Here is a 24838-nt window from a genome sequence, read left to right as displayed (position 1 = left end):
AGCAGGATAAGACAAGGAACAGGCCTTTGGGAGCCACGGAATCAGCAGCACAACAGCTACAACAAAAGGGTCTCTCTGCCAGCACTGAGGGCAAGGCTCTGGTATTTTGCCTAGGCTCAGATTCAAATCACAGTCATGGGTAGCAATGAAAAGGGATAATGGTCAAAATTCCAGGGCAAAAAAAGGACATTTGCAGACCACAGCACAGGCCAGGAGAGTAGTGAACAAATCTCTCTTTAGATGATACCACCTTAGAAGAACTGAAAACTTTTGGATTCTCATCCAGAACAAAACTCCTGAAGCTTGGTGCCATCTATCTGAAAGCTTCTGGAGACAAAGCCAATTTCTAGCATGCCAAAATACTGAGAATGTAAATTGCTCTTAAAAGGAAAATCTTTTCTTTTTGGGAAGAAATATATCTAGGGAGCAGCCAGATGACACAGTGGATAGAGCATCAGCCCTGGATTCAGGAGGACCTGAGTTCAAATCCAACCTCAGACACTTGACACTTACTAGCTGTGTGACCCTGGCCAAGTCACCTAACCCTCACTGCCCTGCCCCGCCCCAAAATTTTATATATATAAATGGCATAAAATACAACAAAATCTGGGTAACTTTAACTGTTAATAAGATTAAAGACTAAATGGATATGCTAATATTTTAGACAATAATACATAAGCATAGTTCAGAGATTAGTAGTTATAGGAGGAGAATTGAAAAGACCATGAGACTTACTAGCTAAAAGCCAATTATCTTTTTCCAGGTTTATTCTCTGTAGAACCCTCTGAACATGTTCCATCTGTTTTTTTTCTTCTTCTAGAAGTTTGTCCTGAAGAGCAGTACAACGCTCTTTTTCTTTTTTCTTTTTATTTAGAGGCTGTCAACATAAATACATTTTTAATGAAAACATTATTTCTTTTTTTATACTTGAAATTTAAATGTAATATCTTACCAATTATTCATTCTGCATAAAAATCTTTATTCCTAAGTACACTAACCTGGAAATTAAACATTAAAACTGTATCTTCAAATGAATTATAAAAATGAACATAATATATAATATATCCAAACAGAATCTTTCATGAAGATTCAACAATTATTTTTAATTCTTATATAATTACAAATTAAGATTCTGAGTTAGTCTAGTAGTTAACAACATACCATTTCTTGATTGTCATCAATTGCTTTCATCTGGACTTTAAGTTTATGGACTTCTCTTTCATAGCTGTTATGAGGTACCGCAAGGTCATACATTGTCAATGTCCAGAACGTAACATAGAACTGTGGACTGATATCATCCCACACTTTGGAAACATGCAAGGAGATCACTGCTTCATGGACCGGGGCCATCACTAACTCACAGGATGCAATATATTTATGAACTTTGTGTTGCTGTTTATTTCCCTTTTCGGTTTTTTTAAGTTCATCATATTTTGACTAGAAATGGGAAAAAACAAAAAAAAAACACCACTAGATATTTTGCATTGGTACACGTTTTTGCTATAAATAAACAATCTATCAAATCACTGTTTCTACCAGTGTCAAAATTAATGAAGATGATGCTTCTATTTAAAATTCAATACTGAAATATATATGAATGAATCTGAGCTATGCACCATGCTAAGTGCTCAGGTTATAAACAGATAATGTGACACTCCAACACAAGGAGCTAATTCTAATTAGAAGAAATTATAAGATTTAAATTCTTGAGCTTAAAGTCTTATCAACAGTAAAATTGAGGATTCTAAACATAGAATCATTTTTATTTTGTTAGTAGCAATTTAACAAATACAGAAATTACAGAAAACTTACAATAGCTTATTTGATGCTAATGAAAATATCCCCTTACTTACTGAAATATGGTGTGCATACATTGGTCTAGACAGGAAAAATGCTGCATCATGGGGTGTATGATATTCATTACAAAGCACATCAATTGATGGCACTCGTTTAATGTAATCCTCTGTATTTAGATTAGATGCCAAAAACCCACCAAACTGTACCAGTGTATCATGACACTAAATTGAAAAGAAAAACAGAAATTTTTAAAATCAAAAAGATATATCTAAATTTGAAAAGTTTCTTAGGAGCCAAGATAGCAAGCATATTGAGAATAACCACTAAGCTCAATTCTCCCAAAAGTCAAAACAAATTTGAAATAATTTTTCAGATCAAATTAAATTTTGCGAACTCCCGAGAACTGATCAGAAAGATTATCAGAAAGATATTGCTCATATGCAGTTCCAGAGCTTTAGTCACAGTTCCAAGACCATGAGGAAATACTGACTGATGAAGAACTGTGAATGACTTAAATATTTTCAACAATACAATTACCCAAGACAATCCCAAAAGACTTTTAATGAAGCATACCATCCACCTCCAAATAAAGAGCTGATACTGATGGGACACAGACTGAAGCATGCTACTTTTCATTTTCTTTTTCAAATATATGTCAGTTTTAACTGTCAAAACAACTTGACAGAAGCAATGCATCCAAAATTTGAATTTATAAGAATACAAGTCATTCCCCAATTGAGAAACATTTAAAGGATATGAACAAGCAGTTTTCTGATGAAGAAATCTATTGCTATATGAAAAAATACTCTAAATGACTACTAATCAGCGAAATGCAAATTAAAATAACCCTGAGGTACCATCTCACACCTATCAGATTGGCTACCATGACAAAAAAGGAAAAAAATTAATGTTGGAAAAGCTGTGGAAAAAAATTGGAACACTAATGCATTGTTGGTAGAGCTGTGAACTGATCCAACCATTCTGGAGAGCAATTTGGAACTATGAGACTGTTCATACCCTTTGACCTAGTGGTACCACTGCTAGGTCTATATTCCAAAGAGATCATAAGGAAGGACTTCCATGAACTGATGCTGAGTGAAAGGAGTAGAAGTAGGAGAACGTTGTACAAAATGACAGCAACATTGTGTGATGAACTGTGATTAAAAAAATCAAATTGTGAAAATAGAAAAAATAGAAAAAAGAACTGGAATCTAAATGCAGATTGAACCATACTGTTTCTACTTTTTGGGTGTTTTTTTTTAAGTTTTCCCTTTTCTTATTCACAGCATGACTAATACAGAAATATGTTTAATGTGATTGTACATACATAACCTATATCACACTGCCTTCCGTCTTGAGGAGGAAGGAGGGAAGGGAAAGAAAGAAAAAAATTTGGAAATAAAAATCTTATAAAAAATGTCGGAAACTGTCTCTACATGTAACTGGAGAATAATGAAATACTTTTATGAAAAAAAAAATTGAAACTGGTATATGGGAAGGTTTATCAGCACTTCATAGAAGCAAGCATAGTTTTTGATAAACCTACATATCCCAGCTATTAAGACTATTCAACAAAGCTTACTGGAAAAATTAGTAGTCTGATAAAAACTAGACAGAAACAAAAATCTCACACCAAAATGAATTAAAATTGGATTCAGGATTTAAGTAGAAAGGTGAGGTCACGGGGAAATTAATGAAACATGGAAAAAATTATCTATCAGATGTATAACAGGAATTCATATCAGGTTCCCACTAGTTAAAATTTAAGTTCAAAACCAACAAAAACAAATGCAGCTAAAATTACAAAAGACACAGGGCAGAATTAAAAATCCAAACATCTCTGACCTCACATGCATCAAACTGGTTAAGTTGACTAAAAGGAAAAGTCATAAAAACTGGAAAAGCAAGATGAATTATCTTCAAAATCAACTTAGTATTATATCCAAAAATATTAAACTGTGTATAACCTTTAATCAGGCAATAGGGCAACTCAGTCTACTCCAAAGAGACTGAAAAAATAATAAAAAGATCATACTTGTTAAAAAAAATATTTACACCAGCTCTTCTTTGTGGTGGCAATAATACTGTAAAGATAAACAACCTGCAATTACATAGAAACTCTGACCAACATAAAGACCAAGCAGAATCCCAAAGTACTCATGATGAAAAGTATCTACTTCCAAATAGTTTTCATTGATTGAACTGTGAAAAAACAAACATTAATTTTTTATTTTATTTTATATGTGCTTTTTACTCTAAGTTATTTTCTCCTATAACTGCTTAAGTCATAGTTTTCTAAACTTAACTCTTCTACAGATCAACTGAATTCTAACCCTTTGGGGTTGCAGGTGGACCTCAGTGAATCTTTATGCCACACTAACCTATGACTGAAGGATGTCTAGTTGAATATTAACTAAATTTGAACCATTATCTCTGACCTTGCAAATGAAGCACAGAAGGAAAGGTGCACCCCTTCAATTTCCAATTTCCAAACAAATATATTGTTTCCCACACCTTAGCTATTTAGCTAATTATTTTGTCTTCAACTTTACTATCCTGTTCCATTTTTTGTTCTGCACTTCCAAAATCTATAAAAGGAGAGCTGTCCTTCTAATAGTAGTATAAATCAAAGCAAGCTAAGGCACATTTACACATAGGCTTGCACCATATTAATAAATTTACTTTGGTCAGAGAGAATGTGTCTCAGTCTACCTTTGTTGAATTTCACTCACCACAACTGAATCACATGTTCTCTTTTGGGTTTTTTGACATGTTTTTCTTGTCTTCTCAAGGGGTAAAGCGATTGCATTTATAAATATGTCAGTAAGCTGAACATATTTACTCACAAAGTTAAATCAGACTAAAATATTTTGGCAAAGCTTTTAGGATCAAAAAGCATGTGTACAATTTTCAAAATACCTGATCATACAACTTTCCCACAAGTTTCAAATGTTTCTCTCCTCCTTCCTGGAATATTATTCCATTCCTCTGCTGAGCCATAAGTAAGCATAAAGGAAGGGCAAGATCATGATCCAGAAGTGCATCCTTTAACCTCTGAGAAGATTTTTTTGTGTTTCTGATCTGTCCAAAATAACCACCCTACAAAAAAGAAAAAAGCTAATAAGCAAACAGATTCAACAAATTTAATAAATTAAAATAAAATAAACAATGATTAAGTAAAACAAAATTTTAAAGCTATGATCAAGACATTGTTGTATAATCTGATTCAAAAAAATTTTCAGCACTTAAGCAATTATTGTCTCACATTATACTGGGGGAAGGAGAGAAGGAATTGAAGATAACATAAACAGAGCTAGTCATTAAAGGAAAAAAAAAACATGCTCACCTCAGCTTTTAGCTGTTCTCCACCAGTCATAGCCTCTAATTGTTCCACTGTCATTTCTTCTGTAATTTCTATTCCTGCCATTTTTTGTACTACCTCTTTCAATATAAGTAGGTCAAAGCTACTCACAAGTTAAAAGGAAACTATGTTAATAATATACTCAAAAAGAGAAATAACAGTATGCAATATTTTAATATCAGAAAAGCATCAAAGTATAGAGGAAAATTTGGATTCTGGCTCTGAAATTTATTAACATTTAACTGGATTCAAGTCATAGAAAAATAAAATGATTTATCTCCAAATCCACACTGCTAGTCCCGTAATTCCAAGTCCCCTTTCAATTTTTCTTTCTATGCAGCTTCACACATAATGACAAATTATTGTTGTAAATATAGAAAGACACAAATAAGAGCAAGGCCAAGTCTCTGCTAACACCATAAGGCATACTCAGTCCATTTACAAATGCTGTTCAGTTTTATACGAAAAATATTTAAATCAAGAGAAACTTGACTAGAAATTTTAGTTTAAAAAGTGGTAATACAAACCAGGAAACACTGTCTTTCCAAAATTACTGTTTCTATTAAATACCATAAGACTTTTTTTAAATTTCTAATCAGAAATCCAATTCCTCAATTTATATTCTGGTTCCCTGGAATTCTCAAGAATTCTTCTTAATTCACACGATACAATATTTTGTAGTAGAAAATATAGAAATAAAAAACATACTGATTAATTCAGTTTTGCACTGCTAATACATCTGTTCTAAGCTATTCAGTACATGACCCACTTCTAAACAAATTTTTTATTACAGTAAGGAAACAAAACAAAAAAAAGAAACTATAAAAGAAATTACCACAATGACTCAAATTGCTTAATTCATCTAGCTGGCCAAAATGAAAAGTTTATCAAAAGTATAAATAATAATACAGGTAAAACTAATGGCAATATTCTTATCTCTCTATGAATTTCTTAAAAGAAACCAATATAACTATTTTCTAGACAGAAGAATGAATGCTAAGGTTGCTGACTGGCTTAACTACCTAGTTAGACTGCAATTCAATGTAGGAAGTAAGAGCTGAAGGGATAAGAAGTAATGCTGTAAGGGTAAGGAATTTGTATTTTGTCATATAGACAATGTAAAGATGGCTGGTTGGGAAGTTATACTTGTATCCCAGAAGGTTTAATTTAGCAGCTATATGAAGTACAGACTTGAGAGAAAAATTATAGTCCAGATGAGGTCTGATAAAGGGCGGAACTAGAGTAAGTAGTTCTATAAATGGAAAGTCGAAAGGAGGTGTGGACGCATCTGATGAGATATTTATTTAAAACTGATGAGATATGACAGTTATGAGAGAAAAGTTATCAAAGGGAAAAAATATTCAAGGAGGGTCAAGGTTACAAATGTTGGCACCTAGAAAATGGGAAGATGAAGGGGAGACGTGGTGGTGGAACACAATGTACCCAAATTCTGGAAATTTTACTCGGGCAGTAGTTCTAAATAATTGATTTGGTATGCTGATTATTTGCAAGACTTCCCCTTTAATACTCAGCTTATATTAGTATATGCAATAAATAATATTAGACAAACTTCTGAGGTATTGAATTGCCCAAGGGTGGCAAGAAGGGATAAGAAAATCTAAGAAAAATTAGCACAATTAGCAGTTTCTGCCAGGAAATCATTTCTATGCAGCTAAATCCTTAAGGTATCTAAAGATCTGAAAGGGAAAGCTCAAACAAGAAAGCAGTAAGTCATTATTAAGAACTCATTGGGGCGCAGTGGATAGAGCAGTGGCCCTGGAGTCAGGAGTACCTGAGTTCAAATCCAGCCTCAGACACTTAACACTTACTAGCTGTGTGACCCTGGACAAGTCACTTAATCCCAATTGCCTCACTTTAAAAAAAAAAAAAAGAACTCACTGGGAATACAAAGAAAAGCATTCCAAAAAAGGAAGCAACAACATCATGGATCAGTATATATAAAATAAATACCATGTATATACAAGGTAACTTTTTGGAAAAAGAGGCACAAACAGCTTTGAGAGGTTTCAGAGGAGTGGGGAACAGGAAAGGCCTACTTTAGAAAGTGAAGATTAAACTGAGCTTGAAAGATGCTACAGATCTACAGTCCTTTGGAGAGCCTCTTTAAAGATAAAGATAAGAAAAACAAAAAATTCATTTTAACTAGATTCTAGATTACATAATAGGTAATAATGTATAATAAGACTAGACAGGCCAAAACCTGATCATACAGTCCTATTAAATGGTGAATTTAAGCAGTTACTATGTGCAAAACAGTGTACTAAAGCACGGAGCACACATATAGTAAAGTAAGATATCTTCCTTTCATATCCTTACAGGTTTCTTACAAATTATTTATCTCCTAATGGATTCAGAGAATGTTTCATTTCCCGAATAAAAAGAAAAGGAAAATGAAAGAGATAAAAGGTAGAATTTTGTTCATCAAAAAATAATAAAAATAAATTACTGCTATTTCTATATTTTCTACTACAAGTTCTCCTTTTTAAGCCATTCTGTTCTACTCCATTTTCCTTTCATGACTCACTTCAAATACTACCTGGGTAACATTTATTAACTAAAAATTAATTCAAAGAATAAACTTCTTAAGGAGGTAATGGATTTCTCCTCACTAAAAAACTTTTTAAAATTTACTAAATTCAAAGATGGAAAATCACAACTACAAAATCTGAAGTCAATATCATTTTGAAATGAATTATTACAAGCAAAAATGAAAATAAAAGAACTAAATTAATACCAACCTGTTATTAAAATGTGTGGATCAGAACCTAAATGTAACTTCACATACCTACCTCTTTCCTGCCTTTAGCTGGTTTGCCACATACTGCAGAAGGCCGGCAATTTCAATTGGGTATTTGCGAAAAACTGCACCACAGAAACAAGCAAGACCTACATCATGTTAAAATAAAAAGAAAACTGAAGTAAGCATGATGTAAGAAAGAACTGAATAGTATTCAATCAAAAAAATCCTTCCTGGTAGAAAACTGGGAAAGAATTTTTGCAACAAGTATCTCTGATAAAGGCTTCATCTCTCAATTATATAGAAAACTGAGTCAAATGGTCAAAGATTATGAACAGACAGTTTTCAGACAAAGAAATCACAGCTATCACATGAAAAAATGTTCTAGATCACTATTGAGAAATCAAATCAATCCTTAGGGAGAGGGGAGGTAGGAAAGGAGGGATAAAAACTGGAAGGCAAAACTATGAATAAAAATGTTTACTACTTTAAAAAATATACAAATGAACAAATGAATGAATAAAAAATAATGCAAGTCTTAAAAAAATCCATCTTGGTTAAACAATAAAATACTCACTTTGAAGCCAGCTTGAAATGGTTGTGTCATCATGTTTCATCCTCTCCTTCTCTGGATTAGCCAGAGCTTCAATAATGCAATCTTTTACAAAATTAAGGGAAACAATTTATCTTGAAACTTTAAGCAAAGGGAAATGGATTATAGTACTTCCCAAAAGAACATGGTTCTCAGTAAGTTCCCAGTACCAACTCTTTCAAAATAATAAGATACCAAAAATTGACACAACATTACAAATTTAATAAAACCGCAATTTTTCCTTTGGCAATGATACTTTCTATTCTAGTGTAAGAATATTCTCCTTTTCTAAGTTATTTAAAATATCAATGCTTTAAAAATGTTTTAATTTAATTTTTTAAAATAAGATGTCATTTTTAGAATTTAAATTCTTTGAAGATTCTCCATGACCTAGGTCTTCAACTTTCTTTTCAGCTTTTAGTGGTTCCTCAATTGTGGTTACAATTTTACACTAATCCTAATATAATTTTTTAAATCATAACAATGAAATCTAGCATTTACATAGTATTTTCAAGTTTGCAAAGCACTTATTCGATTCTTGCAACAACCCTTTGAAATAGATCCCATTATTATTATTTTTAAGGAAAAAACTGAGACTAAGAAATATTAAGTGGCTTTTTCCTAGTCACATCTAACAAATGTCTGAAACATGAATAATTTTCCAGAAGAAAACAAAGGGGATATTCATTTTCAAATACTTTATGATACACCATCATGAAAGGTGATACTCATTTGCTTAATCAATATGCAAGTAATTGAAAGAACAGAAACGTTGAAAGGTAAAGAACCACAAGATGAGTCTTCTTGACTCCAGGGTCTGGCAATTTATCCAAATCAATACATACTTAATATTTAATACTTATGGGTATCTAGAGAGATTGATCATAGGAACAAATGAGAAACACAATATACAAAGCAAAATAGCACAGTGAGTCAGTGTTTAATAAATCCAAAGGGCTCAGCTTTGGTGTCAAGAATAGTGCAAGAGTCCAGAAGAACTAAATTCAAATCATGCCTCAGGCTGTTCCTAGCTATGTCATCCAGGGTAAATCCTTAATCTGTTTGCCTTAGTCTGGTCACTTATATAGTTTGAAGGCTGTTCTCTTTCATTCTTTGAAAATCAGGAGTTCTGCCCTTTTCCTGACTTTAACACATCAACCAGTTCTTTCAATATCAAAGGCTGTATTCATGTAGGCAAGGTGAACTGAATTCACCTTCTCCTCTTACTTATGTTGGGTTTCAAATCCTTTTAAGATGAGAAATCAGAAACATATAGTATGATATCTCCCCCAAGAGGAGTCCCTGTCCCATTTTTGATCTTCTTTTTTCTCCCAACATGAATTTCTTTACACACACACATACTTTTCATCACACGAAATACAAAAATACTATATATAAAATAAAATCATAAATGCCATTACATAAAGTATGGCACATATTAGAAACATTTGCTAAATCAAATTTTTAACACATGGTAGATGTTACTATTTATAAATTTTATTAGACTTAACCCAGTGTTGTGGGCCTTGAATTTCTTGGAAACTAGGTATAGCTGATAACACAGTTTCATATTTACTAATTGTTCTAATTGTAAATTTTTATACAAACACATTTCATTAGTCAATAAATATTAACACATTTCTTGTACAATATTTTAAAATTTTCTTTTTGTTAGTTTACCCTTCCATAGAAGGATATGTTTTCTAAATAAAAGGATACATGCCAAAACATCATAATTCAAAGAAGTAAGATATTTCAATGAATCTACAACTGGTGTAATTAAGTTATCATATTTTTGTATTTGTGACAAAATCTGAAAGATATAAAACCAGAAAAAAACCAACAATTAATTAATTTTGAGGCTAGTTAGCTGACACAAAACCTCACAACATGCAACAATATGCCATCTGAACAAAGTCATAAGAAATTTTCAAACTTTAAATCACTTAAAATATATTTTAAAATAAGAAAAACTTGGCACTTCTCCCAGATAGTTTTTTAAATTCTAAAGTAAATGAATTTCCAAATAAAGCTGAATCTGCTTAATTTAAAACAATTAAATAAAACATAAGGTACAGTACAAACACATTTTTATATAAAAATATATGCTGAATTTTCATTGTTATCAAAAGTTGATATTCTCATTTTCCCTATATACTCCAACATAAAGCCTTTTAAATTATTTTAAATCAAATAACATAGCAAGTAACAAATGTTTGCTATTAGGACTATTCATATCATGGTAATCCAAAAATAGGTCATCTCTATGCTTATTAATTGTTAATGACTCATTTTTCAGTTATACCTGACTCTCAATAACACCTTCTGAGGTTTCCTTAGCGAAGATATTGGAGTTCACCAATACATTTTACAGATGAGGAAACTGAGGCAAACAAGGGTAAGTGCCCAGGGTCGCACTGCTACTCAGGGTCTAAGACCAAATTTAAACTCAGGGGGAAAAAGTCAAAACCTACATAATCAAACAAAATAGTTGGGTTGCAGTGGCTCAGTTTCCCAATCCGTCTTCCTGAAGGCTTCACATTTTCCTTTGTAAGACGCCTAGGCGAAATAAAAAGGATACCTGAGTTTCATCATTTAATTTATTTTCTATTTATGAACTATACGAAACATCAACTATTTACTTTAAACAAAATGATCCAGATCTTTTGTTTCCATGACTTTATCATTTTAAACTGTTACTTAAATTTTTATTTTTATTTTGCTAATCAATTTTTTATTTCAAGTGTAGCAAATTGTTCCAAGATAAATACACCAGTAAAGAATAAAGTTCCTGTGCCAATTCAAAATCATAATAAGGCAGGAGACATTACCATAAAAACTTTTCTTTTCATATCACTAGCTTGCCCTTAGTAAAAATTCCTGGAACATAATGAAACCCTTAATAAATGTTTATTGATTGCATGACAGAAAGAACCTATAATGTCTAAATTTAAACCTAAACTTTGCCTTTCAGTGAAACAAGTAAAAGTTAGGAAAAACGTAAAGCTTTCTGAACTCCTTGCCTTTAATTTTCAGATTTTGACTAAACGTTACCTAATTATTATATACTTTACAAATATATCATCTTTTAGCATAATTCACAGAAATCCTTATCTTTAAATGGCACAAAGTGAATTGGAAGAGAACATAAATTTTCACATTAATCTGATTCTTCTTACTTTACTTCAAATTATATAACAAAATAGGCAAATACTTACTTCATAATATATTTGGCTCTATCAACTGTTTGGGCTTTAGCTTTTATTAAATTTGGGTGAGTATCATAAGTTTCATTCTTCCATTGGCCATATAAACGATACCTTAAGAAGACAATCGCAATAAATAAAAAATGCATACATAACCTGATATGTAAAAATAAACTGAAAGTGGAAAAATACAAAATATAACCTTTTACATTTACCTGTACTGATAAGGAAACGTTTTGAACATTCCCCAAAGTTCTTCAGACATACAAGCATTGCAGTCCATCAAAGTAAGAGATGGAAGAAGGACCTGGTCAGTAATACTAAGCAAACAACTAAATAAAATTTCCTAGGAAGGAAAAAATGAATACAGATACATTTAATGTGTGGAAATCAAGAAGCAATTATTATTCTTTAAACTATCAATAATAAGTATAGTTTTTATTAGGAGTCCATTACTACTAACAAGGCTTAAATAAGTAACTGCTTAAAATCTTAAATTCTAAAACTGATCATGCTTAGAACTTTATTTTTGCCAGATTTTTAACCTGACTTCATCCAATATGAGGGAAATAAATAAATTAAATTAAATTAAATAAATAATCTTCAGTACATGTCATATAAGCATTTTTAAGTAATAAACATTTTTAATTATAGTTTTGAGTTCCAATTTTTTAGTCCTTTGGAATTGTCTTGCATTATTGTATTGCTGAGAACAGTTAAAACATTTTTATTTTATATATACCTTTCTAATAATGTAAATTTATCACAATATTTATTTACTATATAGTTACATAATTTATGTATACTTATTTATATAAATATTATAAAGTAATTTTATTTTACTTTATATATATGTTATATCTATAATTTTTTGATCCAAGTAATGTCTAAAATATAAAAATGTTTTTTAAAAGCCACCAGGTGATTTTTGTCTAACTAATTCACTTCAACATTTTGGTCTTCCTTGAACACTATCATCCTCAATTGCCTCTTTTTTTGTTTTTGTTTTTTGTTTTTTTTTTAGTGAGGCAATTGGGGTTAAGTGACTTGCCCAGGGTCACACAGCTAGTAAGTGTTAAGTGTCTGAGGCCGGATTTGAACTCAGGTACTCCTGACTCCAGGGCCGGTGCTCTATCCACTGCGCCACCTAGCTGCCCCTCTCAATTGCCTCTTACACTCATCTCTTACTGAAGCAGCAGCCAGGTGGCAAAGTGGTCAGAGCACTAGGCCTGGAGTCAGAATAACCTGAGTTCAAATCTGGCCTCAAAGCACTTAATTAATGGCCCCCTAGGAACTGGGACAAATCACTTAACCAACCTTTGTCTTCCTTGGGTTTTTTGTTTGTTTGTTTGGTTGGTTGGTTGTTTGGTTGTTTGTTTGTTTGTTTGTTTTAGTGAGGCAATTCGGGTTAAGTGACTTGCCCAGGGTCACACAGCTAGTGTTAAGTGTCTGAGGCCGGATTTGAACTCAGATCCTCCTGACTCCAGGGCTGGTGCTCTATACACTGCACCATCTAGCTGCCCTTCCTTGGTTTTTTTGTATCTCTGACATTGCCACTTCTGGGTTCCCAATTACTCAGGATCCTCTCTTCGAGTTTCATGTTATTTCTATCCAAACAAAATCCTGATAGCTCTTTCCTACAAACTACCAGGTCATTCACCCCTTCTTTCCTCCACAAATTTAATACCTGGCTCACAATTTCTGTCTCCTCCCCAACTCCTGTCCCCATAGGTGACTTCAACATACTGATTCTCCCTTTACTCATTTTTTCAAACTACTTATCTCCCAAGAGTGACTCCACCTAACCTCAGCTACACATAAATATGGTAATGCCCTGCATCTTGCCAGCACCCAAAAAAAGGACCATATTAAAGAATTCTGACATCCCCATTTCTGAATACAATGCTGTTGAAAGAAGGTGGGGGTATTTTTTCGACACACATGATGGAGAGGATAACACTCTTTACGATTGGGGTTTTACAGATGACCAGTTAGTGTTAGCAGCACAAAACACACTAATGGTTGAAGAGCGGGAGTGAGAAATTTGCCAGATTGTAGTCTATTTCTAACCTAAAGAAGAATCGGAAGATGCTTGTTATTTTAATTTTATTTGTAATAGTTATTGTCCTTATTACTGTACTAGTTGGTGTATTCTCACTAGGTAACTGTGTGTGTGTGTGTGTGTGTGTGTGTGTGTATGTGTGCATGAATTTTCCCAGTGTGAATGAGTGGACCTTTATTTCTGAAAGCTGCCTTTGAATGTATAACCTTCAGTGGTACAAGTCTGTGCAATGTTTCCATAGATTTTTCATGAATCATGTTTCAGTGATAGGAATGGTTTGGGTTTTTTCCAATAGAGAGTTTCAAGTTGAATGATGATGCTACCAAATAGAAATTGAGTTCTGTATCCAAACATTCGCAGTATTTTCTTTTAATAGAAAATATGAGGAATTGAAAGTTTTACAAGCTATTTTTAGCAGTAATGTCTGAGTTGCATGTTGAAATACATTTTGCAATTGAGGGTTGGGGGGGGGGGGTTTTAATCATGTGTTTTTAAAGTGATTTGGCACCAAAAAATATGGTTGGAGGTCAAATGCCTTAAACAGTGGTTTATAAGTATTTAACATCCTCATTTTCCTCCACAGATTTTCCATATTAAAATAAATTGAAATGGTCTTTAAAAGTATTTTTTAAAAAAGAGGGGGCGGCTAGGTGGCGCAGAGGATAAAGCACCAGCCCTGGATTCAGGAGTACCTGAGTTCAAATCCAGCCTCAGACACTTGACATTTATTAGCTGTATGACCCTGAGCAAGTCACTTAACCCCCACTGCCCCAGAAGGAAAAAAAAAGAAGAAAGAAAGAAGGTGGGGGGAAAAAATCACAAAACTGGTCTAACTGGATACAGTATTGACTATGTTATAACACCTCAACTGAGCTCTCACTGTGGCAAGGGTTACCTGCCTCCAAGTCCTAAACTATCATTCCATTTTATATAGAAGAACCCTTTTCTTGAACACTCTTAATTATAGTGCCTTATTTCTGTTAATTATTTCTTGTTTATTTTGTATGCAGCCAAATACATAGGTGTTTGCAGCTATCTCAGATTGTGAGCTCAATATCAAGATTTGTCTGGGATAAAAAAAGAGAAAAAAGACAAATCCTGATAGAGCTCAAAATGTGACATAAAAAAAGGCTTAAGGGGCAGCTAGATGGCGCAGTGGATAGAGCACCGGCCCTGGATTTCAGGAGTACCTGAGTTCAAATCCGGCCTCAGACACTTAACACTTACTAGCTGTGCGACCCTGGGCAAGTCACTTAACCCCAACTGCCTTACTGAAAAAAACAAAAAACAAAAACAAAGCTTAATTTGTTGATTGAATGAGTCAAATATTTTTAAAATGTCATATGTTTCTACAGGGCACATAAAAATAATAGTATTTATCACATAAGACTTTTTAATAGCTGAGCTACATCTTTTCATATGTGTAATAATAAGTGCTAACTATTAATTATAATACATAATGTTTATATATTTGAAGGTCTAAAAAACACTTTCTCATTTGAATCACACAAAAACCCAGTGAGATAAGTACACCAGCACAATTTTTACATTTTTACAAATAAGGAAATTAAGAAAAGGTGTGTACAAGGCCACATAGGATTACACAGCACAATTTGAAAGCAATCCTTTTTGACTATAAGCCAATTAATCCAAATAATGTTTTTTCTTCCTTGTTTACAATTCCTTTTCAAGAAGTTAAACATATGATGCTTGAAAATATTTTCATAACATGTTCACAATGTAATTAGAAATACTAAAATGTCCCTATTTATTGCTTCATATTCTCACCATCTTTTCTTTGTCTTCATTATTTCCATCAGATTGAAACTAAAACAAAAATAGACAAATATAAAAATGTGAATAAAGTGCAAATATGCTAATATAATAAAACTTTTAAACAAGTCCATCATTCATTCATTCTAAAATGTGTACAGTACTTCATTTTAAGTAGGAAATGAAGGAGATAAAGTTTCAGAGTTTGTAAGTGCAGCAACTGCCCAAATTCACTCTGATTTGCTTATTTCCAAGTGGGCCCAATTTACAAAAAGAGAAAGAGAATAGAGTAAGCAAGTTGTAAAGTAATGAGCTTCACTATGTTCCTCAAAAAGCTCTAGAAAGTATAATGAAAAGATCTGGCTATTAAAAATCTGTAAAAAGGGTCAGGTAGGTGGTGGGATGAAAAGAGCGTCAGTCCTGAAGTTAAAAGGACCTGAGTTTAAATCCAACCTCAGACACTTGACATTTAATAACTGTGAGCAAGTCACTCAACCTCAATTGCCTCATACACCTACACAAATCTATAAAAGAAAGTACTTAGCACAAAAAAAAAAAACCAGACCCAGAATTATTTCAAGAATAGATTATGGGGGTAGCTAGGTGGCACAGTGGATAGAGCACCAGCTCTGGAGTCAGGAGTACCTGAGTTCAAATCCAGCCTCAGACACTTGACACTTACTAGCTGTGTGACCCTGGGCAAGTCACTTAACCCCAATTGGCTCACTTAAAAAAAAAAAAAACAAGAATAGATTATGGCAAACAATCATAAATTTCCTTTGGACAGAGGAAGTAAAAGTCAGATAAGAATATCTGGGAAGCTACAATAATTTTTTTATTTTTTAGTGAGGCAATTGGGCTTAAGTGACTTGCCCAGGATCACACAGCTAGTAAGTGTTAAGTGTCTGAGGCCGGATTTGAACTCAAGTACTCCTGACTCCAGGGTCGGTGCTCTATCCACTGCGCCATCTAGCTGCCCCTACAATAACCTTTTAAAAACATGGATTAACATGAGCTCTACTGCTGTATGATTAGACAAAAAATGAGCCAAATTAAATATACTCAGAAAGATGTTTCCAGTCAAAGACACCAGAAATCTTTCTCCAGACCTGTGCTATTTAAAATGCTAACTAACAACTTCTGTGGAATCAGGATTCTATTCCCAAATTTCTTGGCTTCTGGAAAGTTTGACATTTTGGATACCTTCACAATTATTACCTTGAACAAATACAGAAAATTATCTTTCCTATGGAAAACTTCACTGGTTTTTCTAATGTAACAAACATTTTTATTTATAGTTTTGGGATCCAATTTTTATTACTCCTTCCCTTCCTTCCCTCCATCCTTCCTGAGGCAGTAACCAATCAGGTATAGGTCATGTGTGTGTGTGTGTGTGTGTGTGTGTGTGTATGTGTGTGAAATATCACCATATATTATTGTTATAGTATATTACATATTATGGAACATCATATAATATGTAAGGTATAATAAGGTATAAAGAAAAAAACAAGAAAAAGTGAAAACTAGCACGCTTCAGTCTGTTCCATTAATATCAGTTCTTTCTTTGGAAGTGGATTATATGCTTCATCAATAGTCCTTTGGGATTGTCTTGGATCACTGTATTGCTGAGAATAATCAAGTCATTCACATTTCTTTATCAGACAATATTGATGTACAATGTTCTCTTGGTTGTGCTTACTTCACTCTACATCATTTCATACAAGTCTTTCCAGGCCTTTCTGAAATCATCCTGCCTGTCATTTCTTCATATACCATAGCCATTCTTCAACTGATGGGCATCCCTTTGATTTCCCATTCTTAGCCACCACAAAAAGAACTGATATAAATAATATTTTGTACAAATTTTTTTTTCTTTTTGGGGGGATAAAACTTTTCTGTTTGGGTTTTTTTTTGTTTCCTTTTTTTTTTTTTTGCTGGCTTTGGGTTAAATGACTTGCCCAGAGTCACATAGCTAGTAAGTATCAAGTGGCAGCTTTTTCCACAGGTCAGAAAATTAGGCAAATTTGAGAAGGTTTTCCTCTTAGTACTTTCTACTCTAGAAAAGGTTCTAGTCATAGCTCCTACTCTTTTAAGTCTTGATCACTAGTCAGAGGATTCAGGTAGTTATATTTCTTTTGTCTCTTAGCATGTTTAACAGATATTGAGCAAATCTCCCTGATTCTGTTTTCATTACTTTTCTACAGATTTAAAGATTCAAAAATGTTAGTGATTCACATGAAAGGGTCAAACCTAGTGTAGAGTTTTCTTCTTTTTCTCATTTTTGGACCAATTTTGGGAGAAAGTAATTGCCAAATTTATTCTTGAGGAATGGCATTTATATTTGAGCTGCTACACTGACTGTGAAAACTACATTAAAAACTGAGTAACAGGCTACTGAAAAGGAAGACTTTTAACCTGCCCACAATAATGAAAATTGCTTTTTCGTGTCTGATATTTGGTATTAAGTGTTTATCATTCATGGTTTTTTGTTCAAAACAGTTAGCACTTTTTGTTAACAAAATGATCTTGGGAAAAAAGGAACATAAGCAAAATCTATTGACCTTGCCTAAAATGTACCAGTCAGTCTGCTAAGCAAAAGGTTAAAAAAAAACAAATCCCTATCCTTAAGAAATTTACAGTATAAAGGGGAGCCAACATAAATATTATCTTTTAAAATAATTAATAAAAAATTCTGAAAGAATGGAACACACCATATGACTTTTTTTTTGAGAAAGGATTGAAGGGAATTTCTACAATGTGCCAAGGAATATAAATGCAAAGAAAGAAACAAGTGCTACTTGCATAAAACTACTAAGGTATCAAAAAGAGGTAATCTAAAGCAGTCAATCTTCGGGGATGAAATAAGAGATAATACAAAGTATTCATCAATCAATCATGTAAATTAACTAACACTCTAATGACCATAAAATTTTGAGTGGAACTGTGTTCTTTGTAATATACAAATCATGCTTACCTCCTTCATAAATGCTTTTCCTAAGCGTACCACTTTTGCAAATAAAATAGCATCATGAGAAAGGTTAGGACCAAGATGAGAAAGCATACTGAATACTTCTTTTCTTAAGTCTTCAAAGTTCTCTACTTGCTTTGGTGCTCTTTTGTTTTTTTTGTTTTCCAAAAATAGAACTCGTTTTCTTTTAGCACCCATAGGTATTCCAAGTCTAAAAGATGTAAAAAGAAAAACTTTAAATAGTTTTGCCTGTTATCTAGTTATCTCACATATAATGCCATTTGGTGTGCTGACAATATCAAATTGTTGTATCCATGATAAAAATTTGTAAGAAAAAAAAAAGATAGCCATTATTATTGTTTTTATTATTATAATCTATGTACCAAGAGAAATTCCTCTAAGAACCAAATAAAATCTTCCAAACTAAATAAAAATAAATGTTGGTGATGTGATCACAAAGTACATTAATACCAATCCTATAGAGCAAGGTAAAAAAGAGTAAAAAAGTAAGAAAAAATATGCAAACCTTAAAGTACTTATAATGTACTAAATAACTGATAGCTATTATTGAGGAAACTGAACAAAAAGCATTTATTAAAACATTAAAACATCTACCATTAAAATTATGTGCTGCCAAGAATTTGCTGGAAAATGAGATTTAAAAGATTATAAAGCTGTACAGGAGTTTATATTCCATACTAGAAGAAACTATGTGCATGTATAAGCACAAATAAATATACACAAATTGAAGAAAGGAAAGCAAAGGTGGGCATTATGCTTTGAAAGAAACTTGGGATCTTAAGAGTGGGTGTTAAAAAATAAAGTGGGTGTTAAAGGATGTGTCTATTCCCAGAAGAGGAAAAAAGGACAATTTGAATGGATGAAGTACTGACTGCCTTTAGGAAAGTAATGTATAATAATATTTTATGCATGGTCAGAACACTGTTTTAGGAAAAATTCAGTCAGATGTGTAAAGAATGGTTTAGAATGGGAAAAGATTTGAGAAATGGAAATCAATTAGAAAGCCTTACTATTAATAGTATAATCAAAAGAGTTAAGTGGGGTAAAAATAGGATTAAGGGATCTTATAGGAATAAAATCAATATGACATAATAACTAACAAAATACATAAGGCAAAAAAGTAGAGTACTTTAAGATTTTTAACTAGGGAAGGAAAAAGTATGAAAAGTTTGGGAAAGGGTAGATTTGTGGGCAAAGATAATGAATTCTATTTTGGAAACTTTGAGTTTGAACTAAAGGTAGTTTTTTGTTTTCAAGATATCAAGATGGGGGGGGGGGGGGAACAACAAGGTGGATAAAGCACCAGCCCTGGATTCAGGAGGGCCTTAGTTCAAATCCAGTCTCAGACACCTGACACTAGCTGCATGACCCTGGGCAATTCACTTAACCCTCATTGCCCCACAAAAAAAAAATCCCAAAAACAAAACAACAAGATATCAAGATGAAATTAACCAAAAGGCAATTACGCATATAAAATCTGAATTTAGGAGTCTCAATCATAACCAATTAGATTATTACAATAGCTGACTAATTGGTGTCTCAAACTCTTATCTCCCCAGTATTCATATATGATGGTCATACAGACACTATTGTCAAAAGGTATTTTTTCTTTAACATAAAGGCAACCACTCCCAATAATCTCCATTATCTAAGGTTCTTCATTTTTTTTTTTTTGTCCCGAGTTAACTGACTTGCCCAGGGTCACACAGCTAGTAAGTGTGAAGTGTCTGAGGCTGGATTTGGACTCAGGTACTCCTGAATCCAGGGCCAGTGCTCTATCCACTGCACCACCTAGCTGCCCCTATCTAATGTTCTTAATAAATTCTCATTGACTCAAATAGATTGAGGAAGAAAATAACATCCAAGAACAGAATTGCAAAAAAATAAAGAAAAAGGGTGGGGGACAAGAGTTACCTAAACATTTTAGAAATACACAAAAGAAAACAGAAAGAAGAGAACAGTATTAAAAGTAATATGTTGGGGGCAGCTAGGTGGCGAAGTGGATAGAACACTGGCCCTGGAGTCAGGAGTACCTGGGTTCAAATCCGGCCTCAGACACTTAACACTTACTAGCTGTGTGACCCTGGGCAAGTCACTTAACCCCAATTGCCTCACTAAAAAAAAAAAAATGTAATATGTTATTATCATATAGCTAAAAAAACAAATTATCAGTTTCACTTTTTTCTTGTTCCATCTTACAAGAAGTAATTTTGCAGAAGTGTTTATTTTTATTAATATTAGTAATTTCAGAATTTTTTAGATAGGAAAGTAATATTAAAACATAAAAACACCAATAAAAAATTTGTCATCCATATTAAGGTGTAAATGAGGCTTTAAAAATGAAATAAACATGATTTGAGGTGAGATCTTAAAGGATTGTTTTACAACTCTAAACTATTATTTTATATATAGTTAACAACATAGCTTAACTTAACTTACCTTTGATACAAAGGTTCAATAGTTACATGTATAAGTTGACAAAGGGCAAAAGCTATTGCCCTCTGTGTAGTGGCATAAAAGAGAGGCATCTGATCCATAATATTTTGTGCATTTTGCCAATCACCAATCTTCAATAATGCTTCCAATAAACCAAGTTTCTGATTATCATGTGGCTAAAAGAAAATGGTATATAAATAAACATTTCCCACAAAATAAATTCTAAATATTTTGTTGTCATCACTATTATTATTATTATAGCATATGCAAAGCATTCATTATGTACTTTCAAATATTTTTTATTTGTCCTTTACAACTACCCTGTAATAAAGGTGCTACTTTACCTCCATTTTACAGCTGAAGAAAGTGGACAAATAAAAATTAAACGCCTAGCCCAAAAATGCTAAATGTCTAAAATTCACAGGAACTCAGGTCTTCTTGACTCCAGGCCTAGGAATCTACAGCCTTATCAAAAAGCATTATGCTGACATTTATGATAAAAAGACCCTAAATCAATACAAATTATATTTGACTGAAATTATAAATCATGTTTAGTCCTTTTTTTCAAGTTATTATCTAATGCACTGCAAATAATTTCCACGTATTAAGATGGAAAAATATGTATACATCATTGCAAATTCCTTTACTATTCCTTTACTTTTTAAAATGAGATAAAGTGCAACTCTTTAAGGATTTCAGTAATAATGAAATTAAAGTAACATTTCGATTGACACTAATATCTTTTATTTTCTTCTTTTTCTTTCTTTTCCAACATAGTACTCAAAGAAAAATATAAGCATGGTAAGTTTTCAAATTTTCTTTAGCATCCAGTCTGTTGTTTGTGTTCTTCAAGATTAGAATTATCCACCAGAAGCTAAAAAGAATTTATCAAACTATGGCACAGCTATATGGCAAGTGAAATGAGTGAGTGCAAATCTGGGTTAGACATTTACTAGCAATGTGACCTCGGAAAAGTCACTTAACACTGTTTGCTTCAGTTTCCCCTCATCTCTAAAATGTGCTGGAGAAGGAATTGGCAAACCATTCCAGAATTTTTTCCAAGAAAAGCCCAAGCACACAAAAAATCAGACACAAGTGAAACAAGTGATAAAAAAATTAAATAACGTAAAATAGTTAATTCCATATGTTAAAAATATAATCATATGGTTAAACAGAAACAACATTCAGTTTATCAATTTCCTCTACAGGTATTGCTACCTCTAACTCCTCAGCAAACACAGAAAACAAAAAAGTAAAATTCTTAACAACAAAGTCTTACACATCGTCAAATTATTAAATGTCAAAAATCATTATGACTGTATGAACTGACATGTTTTCTGAACCACTGTTTATATTTAAAAGGCCATGGGAAATAGGAGACAGGTGCACCAGGGCACAGGGTCACTACTTACCCTTGAAATTTCCTATATACATGAGAAACATAAGTTACCTTAGGGAAGAGATTTAGTCATTCATTCGTTTTTCAATCTAGCTTTTTATGATCCCCATTTAGGGTTTTCTTGGCAAAGGTCCTGGAGCAATTTGCCACTTCCTTCTCCAGCTCATTTTAGAGATAGGGGAAACAGAGGCAAACTTAGTGGTTCAGGGTTACACTGCTGGTAAATGACTCAGTCCAGACTGAAAGTAAGGAAAGGAGTCTTCCTGCCTCCAGACCTGGTGCTCTATGCCAACTAGTTGCCCTAGGGAAGAGATCCTTCTTTCTTATTCCTTTATTCACCCTCCCCACCCCCTTCAAGATCTAAGTGGTGTTTGTTTTGTTTTTTGTTTTGTGGTGGGGAAACGAAGGTTAAGTGACTTGCCCAGGGTCACAGAGGTAGTCAAGTGTCTGAGGTCGGATTTAAACTCAGGTCCTCCTGAATCCAGGGCCAGTGCTTTATCCACTGTGCCACCTGGCTGACCCCTAAATTTGATATTTGTTTCTCAGTCTTGATTATTTAAATGGAGCCAGAATGCACACTTGCTAACTTGAGGTTAGAAGAGAAACCAGACCACGGCCTTTCATAATTCTCAAGTGCACACAAAAAAAGACCCAACACCTAGAAATTTGTACAACACAAGTCCAAAAGCAGAACTTCAGATATTAGGCCCAAGTAGAAGCTTAAGAAATGCTCTATCTTCTGCCTGAGAAGTAATCATTTCCAGATAACTAGGGATGAAATAAACAAAATAAATGTGCAATGCCCTTGATGAATTTAAGATGCCCATCCCTAATGTCCTCAAAGAATCGTATTACAAGACTGGAGAAAAAACATGTCCCTGGGGCAGCTAGGTGGATAAAGAACCAGTCCTGGATTTAGGAGGACCTGAGTTCAAATGTGGTTTCAGACACTTGACACTTACTAGCTGTGTCATCCTGGGCAAGTTACTTAACCCTCACTGCCCCACCAAAAAAAAAAAAGTCCCAATTTTCAAAAACTGGTCAATATAAGTCAGCAATGTAATGTGACAACCAAAAAAATTCCAATGTGATAACAGGCTTCAATAAAAGTAGAATACTACCCAGAAATAGCAAAGTAATAGCTGCACAATTTGAGAAGAATATTGATAAATATGAAAGATTCTCCAGAATACATAGGATGAAAAAGAGTCTTGAGGTAACCGCTAGATGGCACAGTGGATAAAGCACCAATCCTGGATTCAGAAGGACCTAAGTTCAAATCCAACCTCAGACACTTGACACTTACTAGCTGTGTGACCCTTGACAAGCCACTTAACCCTGATTGCCCAGCAAAAAATGAAGAAAGGGAGGAAGGAAGGAAAGGGAAAGGAAAGAGGTAAGAAGGGAGAGAAAGAAAATAGTATACTTCAGTCTGCATTCAGAAAATATCTTAATATATTATTGAATATAATATTGGTATTCTTGACCTATCATTCTTCCAGATGAATTTTTTTTCTACCTCTATAAAATAATTTTTGCCAATATGGTATGGTACTTTTTATTATATTGGAGATATATATATTATATTGGTATATTTATTATATACATCTTTATTATATTGACTTGGCCTACCCATAAGCAATTAACATTTTTCTAATTGTTTAGGTCTGACTTTATTTGTGTGAAACTTACATGTACACAAAGATCCTCCAAATCTGTAAGATTATGTTGTAGCAGTACTGCTACAACTCTGTATAAAGATGATGGAGTCTCTCCATTTGGATCCTAAAAATAAAAGGAAAAGTTCAAGAAACACAAGAAAACAACTACTGACAGCTATATAAAGAATATATAATAAAGAATAAAATACAGAATAAAAAAGAATATTTAATAAAAAATACATGTCCCAAGTATAGAGAAAAATATTTCAGTAATCATACACATAATATTGAAACATGATACTGAAATAAAAATCTACCGAACAATGTGGTAAAGTAGAAAGTAAAAAATGAAGGGGTTTTTTTAGGCCAAGAAGACCTCAACATGTTTGTACTTGGTAGATTAAAAAGCTACTCACAGTAAGAGACAAGATCAAAATGTTTTGCAAACCCTAACACACATTATATATTATTAATAATAAATGCCATTTCATTCATGAATTCAAAAGCTTTTTTAACTAATGGAAAATTGTGATATAATTTTGGAATGGAAATTAAATTAGTGATTCATAGATATTTAACAAAGATCAGTAACAAATACATAACATTACCTGGTAAAACTTGAATCGGAACCCAAGAATATGAGAAAGTGTTTCAGGTTCACACAAATACAAGTAGGACTGGATTAAAGACACAAAGAATTCATCATGTTCTGGCCTGCATTCATAAACTTCTAAGATGATATCCAAAACTCGGTTGGGGTCCAAATTAAAGCAGCCTGTAATTTAAGATATAAAAAAAAAAATT

At 33.0% G+C, this 24838-nt stretch overlaps 1 protein-coding gene across 1 annotated transcript in view; it reads right to left on the bottom strand.

Annotated features, from left to right (window-relative positions):
* Nucleotides 1-24838, bottom strand: part of LOC122734038 (THO complex subunit 2-like) — a 65639-nt gene that overhangs the window by 23773 nt on the left and 17028 nt on the right. The window contains exons 8-26 of the mRNA XM_043974711.1: nt 24643-24809; nt 24066-24158; nt 21800-21848; nt 21622-21631; nt 21319-21331; nt 20978-21150; nt 18524-18728; nt 15565-15603; nt 11930-12060; nt 11727-11828; nt 10983-11067; nt 10228-10321; nt 8494-8574; nt 7969-8065; nt 5144-5261; nt 4717-4896; nt 1854-2018; nt 1162-1437; nt 736-877 (exon numbers count right to left, since the gene is read on the bottom strand). Of these exons, the coding sequence (XP_043830646.1) occupies nt 736-877; nt 1162-1437; nt 1854-2018; nt 4717-4896; nt 5144-5261; nt 7969-8065; nt 8494-8574; nt 10228-10321; nt 10983-11067; nt 11727-11828; nt 11930-12060; nt 15565-15603; nt 18524-18728; nt 20978-21150; nt 21319-21331; nt 21622-21631; nt 21800-21848; nt 24066-24158; nt 24643-24809 (2220 nt within the window). The remainder of the gene's footprint in view (nt 1-735; nt 878-1161; nt 1438-1853; nt 2019-4716; nt 4897-5143; nt 5262-7968; nt 8066-8493; nt 8575-10227; nt 10322-10982; nt 11068-11726; nt 11829-11929; nt 12061-15564; nt 15604-18523; nt 18729-20977; nt 21151-21318; nt 21332-21621; nt 21632-21799; nt 21849-24065; nt 24159-24642; nt 24810-24838) is intronic.

The sequence above is a fragment of the Dromiciops gliroides genome, chromosome X (assembly GCF_019393635.1).
Source record: "Dromiciops gliroides isolate mDroGli1 chromosome X, mDroGli1.pri, whole genome shotgun sequence".
NCBI classification, from domain to species: Eukaryota; Metazoa; Chordata; class Mammalia; order Microbiotheria; family Microbiotheriidae; genus Dromiciops; species Dromiciops gliroides.
This window is presented reverse-complemented; position numbering and strand designations above follow the sequence as displayed.